This window comes from Phyllostomus hastatus, unplaced genomic scaffold, assembly GCF_019186645.2.
Source record: "Phyllostomus hastatus isolate PE091 unplaced genomic scaffold, TTU_PhHast_1.1 phas_contig_34, whole genome shotgun sequence".
Classification (NCBI taxonomy): domain Eukaryota; kingdom Metazoa; phylum Chordata; class Mammalia; order Chiroptera; family Phyllostomidae; genus Phyllostomus; species Phyllostomus hastatus.
The window spans coordinates 58,004,912-58,022,319 of NW_025333857.1; the positions used below are offsets into that span (position 1 = coordinate 58,004,912).

The 17,408-nt window shown below is 43.1% G+C and overlaps 1 protein-coding gene across 6 annotated transcripts in view; it reads left to right on the top strand.

Moving 5' to 3' along the window:
- PALM2AKAP2 (PALM2 and AKAP2 fusion) overlaps positions 1 to 17,408 on the top strand; it is a 307,871-nt gene that overhangs the window by 180,013 nt on the left and 110,450 nt on the right. For all 6 annotated transcript variants that reach the window (XM_045840285.1, XM_045840286.1, XM_045840287.1 and 3 more), the window contains one exon: positions 1,300 to 1,385. In XM_045840285.1, coding sequence (XP_045696241.1) covers positions 1,300 to 1,385 — 86 coding nt within the window. The remainder of the gene's footprint in view (positions 1 to 1,299; positions 1,386 to 17,408) is intronic.

Sequence of the window (17,408 nt, forward strand, 5' to 3'; positions counted from 1 at the left end):
TCACTCCATTACAGTTAACCCCCTTCACCCATTTCACCTCCCCGCCCCCAATCCCACACCCCTCTGCTAACCACCAGTCTGTTCTCTGGATGTGTGAGCTTGTTTTGTTTTAGATTCCACATATAAGTGAAATCATATGGTATTTTTCTTTCTCTGTCTGACTTATTTCACTGAGCATAATACCCTCAAGTTCCATCCAGAAATGATAAGATTTCTTTCTCTTTTTTAATAGCTGAGTTTTTTTGTTACATCTTTATCCATTCATCCATCGATGGGCACTTAGGTTGTGTCCATATCTTAGTTATCGCAGGTCAAATTGCAATAAATCTGTTTTTAAAGATATACTTGTCGTTACTTCAAACTTTTCACTAATATAGACCATTCCACCTCCATTCACATCTGAATTCCACACACCATTACCTCTGAATTCATGTAGCTTTACTATATTCTGTTCTTAGGTATTACAAAGTAAGAGCCCTTGGCTTCTCTTTTGAGGTTGGAGAGAGCAAAATCTTGTATCTTGACAAATACTCTTACAGATGGTTTGACAGCTTAAGAGAAAAGGAACACTAAAATTTATCAAGACTTGGAGAGAAAGCGTATGTAGATTTTAACAGTGAGTGTGACAGCTCAGCTATTTCCATTAGGTGTGTGGAATGTAGGATGTGAATAATCTGGAATCGTTTCTACTGGGTGTTGAATTAGATGCAGAGGTGTGTGTTCCTGTGTCTGGAATTCACCGTAAGCCCTGTGTAAGAGCGCGGTGTGAGGCCTGGATTCTGGAGAAGTTCATTCGAACATCCTCTTTACTTCGGGCTAGGAACTGAACTGTCTGTAAGACACAGGATTTGGACAATGTACTCCAAAGTTGGAGGTTGGGTAAAAACAAAGGAGGTTCTCCTGGCTGGCGTAGTTTAGTGGATTGAGCGCAGGCTGCGAACCAAAGTATCGCAGGTTCGATTCCCAGTCAGGGCACATGCCTGGGTTGCAGGCCACGGCCCCCAGCAAGCACGCATTGATGTTTCTCTCTCTCTCTCTCTTTCTCCCTCCCTTCCCTCTCTAAAAATAAGTAAATAAAATCTTTAAAAAAACACACAAAAAAACAAAGGATGTTCTGACCACCCACACTTCTAAAAGGAAGCTTTCCTCCATGGTAACTGCTAGGCAGGTGAGGTGCTGGGGATGATCATCGGTTTCTTTTACAAGTTGCATGGGATTGGAATTGGCAAAACGACAACTGCGTCTATCCATGCCAGCTGAATGCACTTGGCTCCAATGCCCCGTTCTGTTGTTTTCCAGGAGTCGGGTGGGAGAGCGTGCTACTGAGGGGAGACGAGGCAGCCTCGGACGCCCCAGGAACATCCAGCGCAGACATGACTATCACGGTAAGGCGTCCTTTCTCTAGTTTGATTCTCCAAGTGCATCTCCTGAGTGACGTGAGACTGTGGCAGACCTCTAGGGGTAAAGTGAGGACTGTTCCTCCACCTCTCTAGTCACCGAAGCCTCAGTGAGTCACCCAGACATGCGATTTCCTGAAATGTGGGATCTGGATTAGGAAACTTCCTGAAAGCCAGAAGCCAAGATGTGATTTCCAATGAGCCTATTGTAGGGTCTCCAGTGAATAGCTGCACGTAGGTTGTCTGCAAATGGTAACCCTACGGGCACAGTGAAGCAAATCTGAAAATTCTGAGCTGAGAAACTGGGCCCCACTGTGCATTGTGAAGAAAGGTCAGAGAGGCATAAAGTAGCTTTGATCTTGACTCAAGATTTCCACTGATGTCAGGGGGAAGGCAGCACACGGCCCATTCCAGCTGGAGCACTCATGGCCAAAGGTTTACAGAATGAGTCATCTGAAAATCAACCTAATTATCACCGTTCTAATTAAATACATGAGTTTGTAATTATTGCCTAGGCTGAGGAACTCGTAACAAAATTTATCAGACTCAACCACTTCTCCTCCGTTACTGGATCAGACACGAAGGAACAGCCCCCCTCTCTTGGAATTCTGTTTATGTCTCAGTTCACAGAGGCTGCGGTGGCAGGGCTTTCTAGCATTTTTGCTTGAATGATTAGAATTTAAATATATGCCACTTATGAGCTATTCTTTGAGAACAAAAAGTCATGTCCATTTTTATATTGAGATATAACTACAGATATTTCACTCCTGGGTTTACTAGTGCTTGTACAAAAGAATATACAGAATGAATGTATTCAAGCTTTCCTTCGTGATACAAAGGCTGAACTTAAGTCATCTATGTTAAAAATGTTACAGAAAGCAAACAAAACTACCACAGTGAAATTAAATAAAAGGTGGGTAGTAGCCTGATTGGTCAAAAAAAAATCCACTAATCTAAATAAGGATCCAGTGCTGAAAGTTTGTTTGCTTGTAATTATGTTCAGCAGAATTTGCAAGACAATAATATAAATCACAGTGATGCGTTGGTGCTTCCTTGGCTTCTGCTGAAAAGGCATAAAAGTTCGAGAAGTCCGGATGGAAGGGGATGGGTGCCGACAGTGGAGCGTGGCCGATGTGGATGTGCTGTTTATGAATTTGCCTTCGTTTTAGGAATTCGTTTCTTATCTGTGTGAGTTGCAGATGCTGTGGAGACATTGAAAGGGTCAGAAAGGCCAGAGTTTGTTTCATACACACACATGGTGTAATCTGATAGGAGCAGGTCTTACCCCAGTCCCGTCTTGTGAGCTTGCTCTTGGGCCTCATCAGTCTACTTATCCTTGGTACCAGGACCTTGGCTGCAGTTTTATTCTGGCCTGTCCAGCTTAATTGGTATTCTCGTTCTCTTCTCTTTTAATGAATACTTGGAAGTTTTCCTTATAAGAACAGAGGACTTTTAGTTCACAAGAACTGAGCCCACTGTGAAGAATAAACACCATATACTTGAACGAGTTAGGCAAAATAGAAATATATTTGAATACGCTAATAACTTTGTATACATACTAAGTTCCTCTATTCATGCCAGTTTCTTCTCACTGAAGAACTTGTGAAACCTCTAGGTGGATGTACCTTAGGGAATGCTTCTGTTTAGATCTTCCCCTTTAGGTTTCCCAATAAATCAGCAGTCAGCATTTTTTTCCTTTAGTGCAACGCTGTTCCCTGCCCCACACTGCTTTATCCTGTTCCTCCTGTCCTTCTACCCATCTTAAAGGCTATTTTTTCTGTGTCTATAAATGCCTGATGTTCATTAATTAACTACAGGTTCCTCATTATATATTTATGTATCTACAGTTATTTGTGTTTCTAATAGCTATTTAACATATCCGTGCAATATCGGCTGTTCCTGATATATTCTTTTGGCCCTGGTTGGGGGGGTGTACCTTCTGTTAAAACATTAATTACAATAAAAGCCAATTCATTGGCACTTCCCAAGGGACTATCAGCAGAAATCTCTGAGGTAGTTCGGTTCCCTCCATATTACTTTTCTTGTGATAGATGCATCTGTCTTAGTGATTAAAACTTTTCCATCTAAAAAAGGTGCGAATTTTTTGCAATGCCCTAATTGTCTGAATGTGTTTTTTTTTCTAATATGCGTAGCCTTTTAATACCATGTCTTATTTCAAAATGACAAAATCAGGCTTCTAAAAATATACATGACTCAGATGAGTGAATCTGTTCATAAACAAACTTCTGTCATTCTGAGGAACCTTGAGCTAAGAGCACTGATATTAAAAATGCCCTCTAAATATACTGATGTAATGCAGGTAGGAGCATCCAGTGCGCCTGATCAGCAGTGTTAAATCACTCAGTGTAATAGGTGGAACTGTGGACCTCTCCCTCCCTACCAAAATGATACATCCAAGTCCTAGACCTTGGCACCTGTGAAGGTGGCCTTGTTTGGAGAAAGGGCCTTCACAGGTATAATTAAGACTCTCAAGATGAGAACATACTGGGTTAACCAGGTAGGACCTAAGTCCAGTGACACGTGTTCCCACAAGAAACAGAAGAAGAAGAAGCACACGTGGAGAAGGCCACGCAAAGAGGCAGAGGCAGGAATCGGAGTTGCATGTAGGTGCGAGCCAAAGGACCCCCAGAGCCACCAGACACTGGAAGAGCCAGGAAGGATTCTCCCCTAGAGACTTTGGAGGGAGCATGGCTCTGTCAGCACCTTGACTTTGGATTTCAGGCCTCCAGAATTGGGAGAGAATAAATTTCTGTTGTTTTATGCCTCCAAGTTTATGGCAATTTGTTATGGCAGCCACAGGAGGCCAATATACTCAGATTTACCAAAAACTGCTCCTACCCTTCTTGATGTCCAGTCTCCCCTGCTAGAATGTGATTTCACTGAGGGCGTGCACCCCAGCACATAGCTGCATGTCTGGCGTACTGTGTCAATATCTGTTGAATGAATGAATGAATGAAGACCAGTCTTTATCTAGACTGCAGTTAAGCTGGGCCACGCTGAAGCTGGACCTCGGGCCTTCCTCACCCCGACCCCCTGTATTCTCACCTCAGGGTCTTTCTCCTGTAGCTTCCTCCCTACTTTCCCCTCACAGGCCACTGGCCCGAGTGTTTGGTTTTCCACTTGTTAGACCCTCTGAATTACGGTTCTTTTTCTACCCATTCCTTTCTTTAAAAACATAACTCAATTGAAGTATATCTTTTAAATACCATAAAATTCATGCTTTTAAATGTTCAATTAAAAATTTTTTTAGTAAGCTTACCAACCCTCACCATAATTCAGCTTGATAACAGCTTTATTACTCCAGGAGGATCCCTCATGCCCTGTTACGGTTCATCTCTGTTCTCACCCCCGACCCCAGGGGAGCACAAACCTGTTATCTGTCTCCGTGGACTGGCCTGCTTTGTACACCTCGTTTGCGTGGGATCATGTAACAGGTGGTCTTTTGTGTCTGGCTTTTTTCACTTAGCCGAATGTTTTGGAGGTTCATCTATATTATAGCCTCTATTAGTATTTCATTCCTTTTACTCCTAAACAGTATTTCATTTCATGGGTATACCAGTGCTTGGTTTTGTTTCTTAGTCCATTCACAAGTAGATGGATTTGGGGGTTGTTTCCATTTTAGGGCTATTATGAATGATGCTGCTATGAATATTCATGTACAAGTTGTGGTGTGGACTTATATTCTTATTTGTCATGGGTCTGTTCCTAGGAGTAAAATTGCTGGGCTGTATGGTAACTCTGTGTTTAACTTCTGGAAGAACTGCCAGATTATCTTCCAGTGTGGCTGCACCGTTGCATACCCCCACCAGCATTGCATGAGAGTTCTGGCTTTTCCACATTCGGGTCAACGCTCGCTATTGTCTGTGTTTCTATTGTAACTGTCCTACTGGCTGTAAAGTGGCATTCCATCGTGGTTTTGACTTGCGTTTCCCCGAAGGTCAGTGCTGCTGTGTGTCTTTTTCATGTACGTCTGGCCATTTGTGTGTAGTTCATTTTTCAGTGACTTGATTTGCTTTATTTGCTGCAGGGTGGGTTCCCGAGTTTGTTCAGTTATTAAATGCTCTCCACCCTACGCAGCACCCCCTCACTGCAGGTGCCCCGCCAGTGTTTTCGGAGTGGGGGTCTCCTTCTTGACTGTGGAGGGTGGGGGAGAAACCCACTTTTCTTCTTCAGGATCACTGCTGCCCCGCCCCACCCCAACTGCCCTGGGTGGGGGAGGGGGTGTCTTAGCAATCTCATCAATCTCTTTTCTTTCCATTCATTTTTCTTTCTCTTTCTTTTTTATTGTCTGGTTATTTTCCCTTTACACCTCAGCTCCTCCTCCTCCTCTTCCTCTTCTTCTTTTTATTTTTATTAGCCAAGCAATGCTGTATTTTTTATTGTGGTAAAATGTACATGATATAAAATTTATCCTTTTAATCATGTTTAAGTGTGCAGTTCTGTAACACTTACGTTATTCACACTATTCTGCAAACATCACCATTCATCATCCCAACCTGAAACTCTATCCTCTTTAAATACTAATTCCTCGCTCTCTCCCTGTCCCTGTTAAACATCCATTCCCCCCATTCGTTCCTCCCTCCGGATCTGGGCAACCACCGCAATGGTACATTTCATATATAATAAACTCTAGCTGTTTTCTCAAAGGCATTTAAAATATACCCTGTTAATTATAAAAAGCCAGTAAGATGGCTACACTCCAACCGAGCATTTAAATACCCTCTGGGGAAGGCAAGCTTTATGTACGAGTAGTGTTGCCTAATGAAGTTACTGGTTAGCTGCTCCCTACTAAAAGAGTTTGCTGGGCACAGAGCTGCCTTTCTTCTCTGGGGTGAACCACCCAGGGCCCACATCCTGGAAGTTCTTGGCTTTATTCAGCCGGGCGCATTGCTGGGAGCCACCAGTTACACCTGTTTGGCTCTGCACGGTTTGGTTTGGTTTTTTAATTTCATTCATTTGATGACTGTTCAAAACTACATTGATGTATGTTTAAAAAATTATCTCCTAGTAGGGATTAGGTGATTTGGCTGCCATTTCAGTCAAACGCACCAATTGCATCCCAAATGCTACCTTTACCTTGCCCCTTTGTTTTGTATAAAGAGACGAAAAACTAAGTATTTGCAAAAAGGAGCACAGAAAATGCTAGTACACTAGAGTCTCTCTCAGAAAGAGGCCTTGTGCTTATTTACGTTGTGAAAACATAAACTGAGGCATAGTGAAAACTGTAAGAGTTTCTTTGATGAAAATCTGTTGGAACTGGGCTGTGCCGAACTGGAAGTGGTTGGGAGTGCTCGGTGGAGAGGAGTGCAGGGAGAGAGCTTTTTTTGGGGGGCGGGGGGGGAGGGCATACAACTTATCTTCAAAAGTTCTTCACATTCTGAGTTAGACCATATGCGCCCACCTACCAGGCAAGGGTATGACATACGTACGGTCCAAGGACAGATCACCGTGTGTGAGGGCCATGGAGACTTGTCTTCTGTGAGGTCAGCTCTCCAAAGTCAGCGCGTAAGCTGGAGATGAAGTGTCATGAGGTGACCCTCAAAGATCCTTCTAGACTTTATGCCCTTGTCAATTCAGAGCCAGTTCGGAAACTCATAGGCCAGTTTTTGTGTTTCAGCAGTAGCCTCCGATCCACTCCCCTCAGCTGCACACCATTCCCGACCCTCCCTGCTTTTGCTTTTCTCACTGTCCTTGCCATTCAGAGGCGGTCTGTGGGTGGGGGGAGACTTTTATAGAGAAAAGGCAGATGTGGAGAAAGGCTGTAGCTGTGATGGATTGGTCGTAGCGTAAAGCCTAGTTGGCTCTTTGTGATTGGTTGTTCTTAGTGCTATGACTTCATAACCTGGAGGCATTCCAGGCTTAGATTTTGGTTTGTTTGTATATAGGCCACCATGGCATTAGAGCCACCTCTGTCTAATGGCCTCCTCGTTTAGTGAATATAACAACGTATATAATATCTCTCACTTGACCACAGGCAAGAGACAAGATGGGTGCCACTGAGGCAAGTTGGAGATTCTGGCCGCACAATCATTTGAAAGGGACACGTTTTCTAATCAGGGACATGAACCAGCCACATTAAAAAAAAAGGGTGCTGTGTCTCTGTAGGTAACACTTACTGCCGGGAGAGAGACCGCTCTTCTGGAAGGGCAGCTGTTCTTCCTTACACGAGGGGGAAAGCATTTAGACTCTTCCGATGGGGAACAGAGGCCACAGGTGGCAGCTTTCTTTGGAGGATGCTTTGGAAAAAACATTCTGCTGAGGGACTTTTGTCGCCAGCAGTGTTGAGCCGCATGTCCTTTGTATTTGATGGTGACGACACTGAGAATTGTTTTGTGCAGGGGGTCTGGACGAAAAGACACACTGAGGACCAGAAGTCCTTTCTGCATTACTGAGTACATACTTAAAGATTGTTCTCAATTGGCTTCCTTGACAAAGGAAATATTTTATTGTAGATCTGTTTTAATCCTTAAAACTACTTAGAATAGTGGATCTTGGAGGGAGTTGGCAGTGCAGAGGTAGGAGGCATTACCAGGACTGTTTGGCTGAATTTTCACAGTCCCCCCCGCCCCCAACCCGCTTCGAGAATCACGGTCTTGAAATTCTATTAAGTATGTCTTTTGCACTGTGACAAGGTGATGGATGTGAAAGGCCCTGCTGGAAACTGTAATACACTGCGTCAGTATTGCTTATTATTCCAGTGGGTTACTCCCTACGTGTCAAATAAAATAAAAGCCAGATAAATGAAGTCACAACCGTCGACAGCTCTCAATTATTTATGTATCAATGAGGAATGTTCCTGGTGAATGAAAGATGTCAAGTGCCTTCTTCTTTTTGTCATTTTACTCCTTCGCCGTAGTTTCCTGCCGACAGTAACAGCTGATGCCGGCTGAGCGTGTGCTGTGAGCTGAGTCCTGCACTAGGCCCCCCACGTACCATCTCCTGTAACCCTCCCAACAGCCCTGAGAAGGAGGAAATGCTATTAATCCCCTTTTACAGGTGTGTTGAAAAATGGTAAAGGCCCTGGCTGGCGTAGCTCAGTGGATTGAGCGCAGGCTGCGAACCAAAGCATCGCAGGTTCGATTCCCAGTCAGGGCACATGGTTGCCCTCAGGGTTGCAGGCCATGGCCCCCAGCAACCGCACATTGATGTTTCTCTCTCTCTCTCTCTCTCTCTCTCTCTCTCCCCCTCCCTTCCCTCTCTAAAAATAAATAAATAAAATCTTTAAAAAAAAGAAAAAAAAAAGAAAAATGGTAAAGTTAGGTAACTCATCAAAGGTCTCCAAGTGAGCCTTTGAACCCAGGTAGAAAGACACTTTTTAACCTACTTGAATGCAAATTAATTTTCCTGGGAGCTAGAACAGAGGATCCCCAAAGATGGGATCAGGGGAGGCTTTGCCTAATGAAATACTAGATACCCAGTTAAGTTTGAATTTTAAATAAGCAGTAAATAACTTTTTAGTATTAGTATGTCCTAAATATTTCATAGGATATACATATGCTAAGCAATTGCTTATTGGCTACCTAAAATTTACATTTAACTGGGTGTCCTATGTTTTAATTTACTAAGTCTGAACATCTTAGACAGTGGGGGTGTTGCCAAAGAGATGAATGGAATTGCTTAATGAATTTGATTATTGTGCTTTGAGATTATTTGTGATTTGTGATTTTTTTTTTACTACAACTTCATTCATTTCAGGGATGACAGTGTGTTATACTAAGTTTTAAATCAGGCAGGCACGGTTTTTCAGTTCGCACAATGTGCTGCTAACCTATGAACAGACCTCTCCTAGCACACTTTTTTCTCTAGAAATGAAGGCTCTCAAACCTGACCAATCTCTAGATCTTGTTCAGCACACTCAAAAGGAGTCTGGAAACTTTGCTAGAAATAAATTATAAAGACTTATTCAAGGGTCTTAGAGTTTGTAATCAGGGTTAGACACAGCGCAGGCACAAACCCAGAAGTGTTTCTAAGATGAGAAGAAAGTTAAATGTTCTTATTGCAAAAAGTGCATTCTTGGAGAATTATTAGTCCTGCATTGTTAGCTCTAGGATTGGTCCAGGATGGTTCTCCACCAGATAACTGGCAGTCAGGACAACAAATGTCAGGTGGCCTGGAAGATGGAGGAGACCAGCAGGTCTGATCACGTGGGGTGGTAATGTCAGGTGATCTGGATTACCCCTTCAGTGGGTAATCAGAGCGTTTTCTAGAGGCTTGGTATATGTCCAGATGTTATGCCTAGACATGGACATAAGATTGGAAAGTTTTTAAAAATTTAAGTTCCCAGGCTAGTAGCACAAGAATGTAATCTTTCCTCATGCCTCAACCTTCATAATGTTAACAATGTTAGCAACTTGGTTAAAATGCCTTCATTTTATATTATTTCTTATGTCCACTCCTTCCTTATTTCCACCTTTCAATCAGGATTTGTCTTTCAGAGAACATCATATGTCAAACAAAACGTTTTAAAGTTCCTCATCGCCAGGGTGGTAATGCCTTCCCTGGGTCCACGCCATGCTTGCCATCTCTGGGTTTTAGAAGCAGTCAACATTCATGCCAATTTTAGGTTGAAGCATTGGGAAAGTACTCATTATTTTTACATGTCAGTTTTAGTAAGTGGGTATTTGTGCCCAATGAGGCTAATGCATTATGTTATCACAGTATGAACTGGTGCATGCCTTGGTTTTCCTTAGTGTTAGTAGAACATGCATAAATCTTTAATGATCATAAGAAATATTCCGAAGCCCTGAGTGGTATGGCTCAGTGGGTTGGGTGTCATCCTGATAGTTTCGATTCCTGGTCAGGGCACATGACTGGGTTGCAGGTTGAGTCCCCAGTTGGGGGCATTTGAGAGGTACCCACTTGATGTTTGTCACTTACGTGAATGTTTATCTCCCTCTCTTTCTCCCTCTGGCTTCTCTTCTCTCTAAAAAATAAATAAATAAAATATTTTAAAAAATATTTCCAAGATAATAATAATCACATCAATTTGAAATATATGAATTTTTATTGTTTAAGAGTTTTTTTGAAGATTTTGTTTATTTATTTTTAGAGAGAGGGGAAAAGAAGGAGAAAGGGAGAGAAACATCAATGTGTGGTTGCCTTTCGAGCAAACCCCACTGGGGACCTGGCGCAGCAACCCAGGCATGTGCCCTGACCAGGAATCAATCTGGCAACCCTTTGGTTCTCAGCTGGCACTCAATCCATTGAGCCACATCAGCCAGGGCTGAAACATGTATATATTTTTTGAAGTTTAAATTTATCTATTTATTTTTTTTAAAGATTTTATTTATTTATTTTTAGAGAGGGAAGGGAGGGAGAAAGAGAGAGAGAAACATCAATGTGTGGTTGCTGGGGGCTGTGGCCTGCAACCCAGGCATGTGCCCTGACTGGGAATTGAACCTGCGATACTTTGGTTCTCAGCCTGCGCTCAATCCACTGAGCTACACCAGCCAGGAAGTGAAATATATTTTTGATTTACATTTTCCAGGAGTCCCAAGAGCTGAACCCACTAAACAATAATTCTCTTAAGCTAGGAGTGGGGTCGCTCAGGGATTCTATCTGTTTCTGAATGTGTGCCAAAAGAGATGTCACATTTCTGGACTCATCGGGTGTATAAGCACAACGTTCTGTTTTCATGTTTTCACCTGTGCCACCATGAGACACAGTGAGACTATGTAATGCCGTCCTATTTTGTTAAGACCGCTTTTCTCATTGAGAACACTCCAGTGTTTATTGGAGTTCAGCTCTGATGACTCTCATTGGGAGCTCGTTGAGTGAACTTAAAGTTTCCATATGAGTGATAACATCTTCAGTTCCTGAGGAAGATGCAAAAATAGCTGCTAAGTGATCGTGTCAATGGAAAACAGTTCTAGTCCCTTTCATAAAAGGGAGGGGAGCAACAGAGGAGACAGAAGGGCAAACAGGTGCTTACGCCCACCGACATCTGGTAGTACATCTCCCTCTGCAACGGGGAGCAGTCAAGGCCAGAGATTCGTACTGCACAGCCATTGTGTTCCATTAGGGGCTGCGTTACATTTCAGTCTTCTTTCCCAGGCTATCCCAAACCAGTCAGACCTTTCAAAAGTTATATAAGGGTTACATTGATGGTTAGCTCTTTCCCCTAACATGCTGGTACTCTTAGGAAACTCTAGTAGAGGATGGTTTCTTTGTTTTCAAAATAAAGGACCTGAGGAGCTTAAGTATCCATGTCTAGGAGTTAACTGTATGAACCCATCCCGAATTTGTTCATATTGTCCAGTTGCTCTCATGGTTTGGTCGGGATTCTCACTCTTTCCTTAAGGCTGCTTGAACAGTAGCATTATAAGACAGGGAGAAACCATGGCCATAGTGCTGTCATTAGGCTATTTGTCAGGTGTTTGTAATGGAGTATCAGCTGAACATAAAGGTGAACTTTGTGGTTGTTCTATAATCAGTTTTGCTAAGGCTTTGCAATCAGTCCCTTGGAGAGGAGAATCCCCTCCCCCCATCTTATCCTTGGAGTAGCCCCATCCCATTTTAGGTCCTGTTGGTATTATAGCAACAGATTGTCGTTTTCCCCATAGCCATTTGAGCTTATGGCAATGTTTTTACAGTGTCCAGGGTTTTTGCAACAGTTGCAAATTTATTTTTTTCGGTTGTTAGACAGCCCTCCCTGATTTTTCAGCTCGGGTGAGCATATTAACTACAATTGTAAACTCATGACTTGGGCTGCTTTAATCATTCAGAGCCTGCTTAATTTTCCTTTTGTTATTTTTCTCTGTGGTTTTGGATAATTGGCCAGATTAACTAAATCATGAGTATCCACAGTGGCCCAATGAAGTTGTGTTTTTGTTTCTGGTTTTTTTTTTTTTTACTACAGCACTAGGTTCAGCATCTAATCCATTTGAAAATGTAGTATTAAAAAGAAGTTTCCTCCCTCTCGACATTCTCAATGCCAGAAAACTGTAAGATTATCTTTTCTAAATGACCATCGTAATCAAAAACAGTTCCATTTGGTCTTTGAACACATTGCTCAATCTTCCTCCCACCAATATTCTTTGGGAAGACTTGTATTTTTTTTAACATTTTATTTATTTAGTTTTAGAGAGAGGGGAAAGAAGGGAGAGGAACATTGACATGTGAAAGAAATATTAACCAGTTGCCTCTCGCACGCCCCCCAACTGGGTACCTGGCCTGCAGCCTGGGCATGTGCCCTGACCAGGAATCAAACCAGCGTCCTTTTGATTTTCTGGATGGATGACATCCAAGCCATTGAGCCATGCCAGTCAGGGTGGAAAGATGTGTATTTTATCACGCAGCTCTTTAGCCAAATTTTGAGCTGTCATTTTCTCTGCCGCATGCTGGTTGGAAAAATCTGCTAAAGGTTCTTTCCAGTTGGCTAATTCCATCAATTTCTTTGCGTTTCCTTTCCCTACCAATATGGATTAACTGATACACATCTGAATAACCAGTTTGTAGGTTTGCACACTTAATCAAAATTCATTTGAAACCCAAGAGGATATTGGGCAGGGCTTGGGAAGTCTTTTTTTTTTTTTTCATTAATTTTTTTAAATTAGAAATTTTCAATTGCAGTTTATTTACATTCCGCATTATTTTGTACTAGTTTCAGGGGTGTAGCACAGTGGTTAGACAGTGAGGAAGTCTTTAGAAATGGGTCTGAGTTGGGCTAGTGGCATTGCCCGGATCTCATTTTCTGCAGAGACTCTCATCATCTCCATTTTTAAAATGTTGATGACTTTTTTTGTGCACTTTTACCAACTCCAATCCTTGGTAAAAATCCCCTCTCTCTGAGTAATCACCCTCTAAAATAGATGACACTGGCCTGGATGTTTCCAGCAAAAATCCCGACACATTCACAGTATTTCCTGACTACACCAGTGCGTTTTCCTCCTGTGGATATTTCTAGTGTTCCAGCAGCTGGGGGCACATAATGATGTTAAATCTCTTGAAGCCGTCTTTGTCCACGCATGTCCAATAAGCCTGTTTTCTTACGAGATAATGCCCCAGTTTAATGAGCTTTGCAAACACCAAAATCTATGACATCCCACGGAATGAAGGCAAGCAAACCAAATGTAGAACCCATTGGCAGAACCCACCGGTCTTTGGTGCTCTTGGAAGGTTGCCTATCTGCTTCCCACTCAGACAGTTAACTTATGAGTAAATTATCATTAATGCCCAGGAGGGCTGGAATAGTCACAAGTTATTCCTAAAATAATTCGTGGCCATTCACAATAGGCCTCATCCTTCTGAAACAAGTCAGATATCACAGAGGTCTCATAAATCTTGTGCATAATTCTCAAGAATATCTGTTTGTAGGCAGAAAGGTCTTTCTTCCTTCTATAAGCACTTCAGGTTGTTTAAGTGAGTACCCAGTGCTCCTCTCGATAACTTATATCCAGTGCCTTCCTTTTTCATCTCTTTCCCCTGCCCATCCTCCAATGTCCTTCCTCCTTGCTTTTTTTCTGTGTAGTGAAAACATGTAGTTAACATGGTCAACACCATGACACACATGTTAGCTGTATGTGAAAAGATAAAATGTGCTCAGACAAGGTGATTGGCTCACTGGCTAGGAGAACAGGCTGCAAGCACTAGTAGATTTACACACCAAGAGCTGGGCTATTTTTTAAAACAATTATTATTATTATTTTAGAGAGAAACATCCATTTTTTTGATCCACCCATTTATGCATTCATGGGTTAATTCTCATATGTGCCCTGACCAAGGATCAAACCCACAACCTTGACATATCAGGACAAGGCTGTAACCAACTGAGCTATCCTGCCAGAGCTGAGAGCTGGGCTATTTTGATGTCGCTGAGCTTATTAGCGTTGTAACAATGGCTTCTTACTCAGAAATGAACCAATGGAGATGTGACGCTTATTTTAGCGCAGCATTCCCATGTCTGTTTCTGAAAAGGAAGTTACCAGCAGTTACAATCCTCACTGTCTTTCCCCAAAGGGATCTGTACCAGAGAACAGGGTGCTGGGTCCGTCGCCCTCCTCTCCACGGGCTCAGAGACTGTGTGGGAGTTTTGATCTCTAACCTAATGAATTTTGGGGGTGAATTTCGGTTTAGAAAAAATGAATCAGGAGAATAACAGCTAACATATATTGAGATTTTCTGTGTGGCATGCACTGTCCTGAGTGCTTAGGGCATTACAGTATTTCCTTCTTACCACAGCCCTAAGAGATGGGTCCTTCGGGTATCTCCAACTTAAAGAGGAAGACCGGCTCCAGCAACTTGCCCAAAGACACAGCCAAGGAGTCTCAGAGCCCAGCTCTAGCCAGGCAGCCCTCGCTCTTAATGACTTTGCCTGGGGCTGTTCACACGCAAACCTGTAAAGTAGGTCTCACAGCCCCCAATCTGTAAGGAGGCTTTTACAGAGTTCTGTTTGTAGTTCCTCAGATGCGAAGCTGGAGCTTACCTGATAGGGCACAATTATTTATAGATTCTTGTCCCAGAGATCTGGTTGTTTTTCAGACTTGCCCTTGGATCTTCGTCCTCACAACATTCTGATTACATTTTTCATTGTCGTTCTACTGCAGTGATTTATGGATATGATACAACAGAGCTGCTTCTTTGGTAAATAAGGAAGACTGAGCCTACAGTGAAGAAATACACCTTTCACTGACTCTAAAGAAATTCAGTGTAGCCCTGGCTGGCGTAGCTCAGTGGATGGAGCGCGGGCTGCGAACCAAAGTGTCACAGGTTCAATTCCCAGTCAGGGCACATGCCTGGGTTGCAGGCCATGACCCCCAGCAACCGCACATCGATGTTTCTCTCTCTCTTTCTCCCTCCCTTCCCTCTCTAAAAATAAATAAATAAAATATTTTTTTTTAAAAAAAGAAAGAAATTCAGTGTGCAGATGTCCTGCAGTGCTTACTAGGAAACTGTTATACCCACCATGCCTGAACTTAGGCCAGTTCCTTTCATTTCTCCTAAGATATCTAGCATTTCTATGTTACACAACATTTGTTAATATTTAGGTAAAAAATCAACTTACGGACGGGTGTGTTGCGTTCCCTTCCTTGTTGGCTTGCCATATTTGCAGAGGCTCAAGTTTTGAGAGTAAATTTTCAAATTAATGTCAATAAATCCTTTGGACATTTTGAAAATAAAAGCTTATTTAAGCTGAAAAACAGATACATATTCACCCACTGAGTTATTTTTAAATCACTCTTAATGTTCTGTTATGTTGGTTCCTGTAAAGAAAATATAAACAAAGCCCAAATATGAAAAAAATTTCCAAGTTTATATTAAGTTTATCCCATGAGTGGCATAGGAAAATCCCTCTTTAGAGAAATGACATTGCAAAAGAGGCATAGAATCTTTTTCTTTTTCAAATGAAAAAAAAATGCATCCTGTTTCTAAGCATCTTTCATTGTATTTGACAGTTTATTAAAATAAACCTTTTTTCTCATGTGAGCTTTATCAAACTTTCTTAGCTGTTGATCCACCCTTCCCCTTTTTTCCTCTCTCACCCTTCTTCCTTCCCTTTCTCCCTCTCCCCCCCCCTCCCCTCCCCCTCCCCTCCCCCTCCCCCACCTCCCTCCCTCCCTCCTTCTCCCCCCTCCCTCTCCCCCCTCCCTTTTTTACTTCTTCCTTCCTTCCTCCCCCTGTTTGTTTCCTCTCTGCTTTCCCGACACCTCACTCCCTTTCTTGGTGGGCGTGACCTCAGGGATTGTGAGACCCTTAAACCAGGAAAACAGGGAAGATGAGTTGCGGAGGCAGGTTTTGGTTGGACTATGTGGGTTTGATGGATACTCAAGGGAAGATGCTGAGTTCCAGGTAGGACTCCAGGACGCACCGAGTATCTCTATCTAGGGAAGGATGAGGATGATGGGCCTGGGGGAAGAAGGCTGTGGATGGTCCCTGGGGAACAGCAGTCTTGGGGGTGGACTGAGGGAGAGGCCTTGAAGGGAGGAGTTGGATGGGGCACGACTGGTAAGCCGGGTTTTCTAGGTAAAGGACAGAGTGTGAGTCAAGGGGTTAAAGAGCCGGTGGATTCAGGGCAGACTGAGTGATCCCAGGACAGGTGAAAGCAGTGGGTAGAGCTAAGGCTAGATAAGGAGGGGGCGGGGCCATTGACTCCGCTTGCTCGTTTCACCCACCGGGCTGTCCCTGGGATGAGATGGCACCCTGCTCTTATAGGAACCGGGCCCTCAGTACAGGGCCTGTGCGAGGTCCCTTCAGCAAGTGGCCACAAACTATAACATATGTGGGTGTCAACTTGGAGCCTTCTCTTCTGCTCTCTTATCATTCACATCCAGAGCAGCATCTTCTATCTACAAAATATTCCAGAATATTGAGAATGGGCTGGAGGCTTTAATAGAACTCAAAGCAAAACCACGGGCAAAAAGGCTAAGAGGAAAATATTCCTAGGATCCTGTGATAGAGCCGGTAGACCTATAACTGTGCCAACAGCACAGACTTTCTGGGTGTCTGGGCCACTTACAATGACAGCAGCCACTGCTTTTGCACCCGTCTGGCCTTATTGCTGAGACTATTAGAAGTGGGCCATAGATATGACCGGCCTTCAAACCAAATTAACCAGGGCTTCCTCTCACCATCCCACATAATTGTTATTGTTTGTTGTTTTCTATAGAAGTAATAAAAATACCAAAGAAAGCAAGCTTACTACAAATAAATGAGCCTTGAACTGGGAGTATGGAGGCCTGGTGTGAGTCCTGCCTTTGACCCATTCTTGCGGGGTGGTTCTGCACAGGTCCCGGCCCCCTGCTGGGATTCACTTGTTTCACTAATGACAACTAACATCAAACTCTCTCCCTGTGGTTGGCTCCCAGCTTACAGCTTTGCATGAATGTGCTTGTAATGCTCACAGTTGTATATGGTGGGTGTGCTCAGGCACTGCCTTCTGCAGGCAAGGGTTTGGAGAGGCTGAACAACTTCCCCAAGTTTGCACAGCTAGCAAGTAACAGCTCAGCATTCGAACCCAGGCCTTTGGCTCAAGACCCTGTTTTTCACTGATAC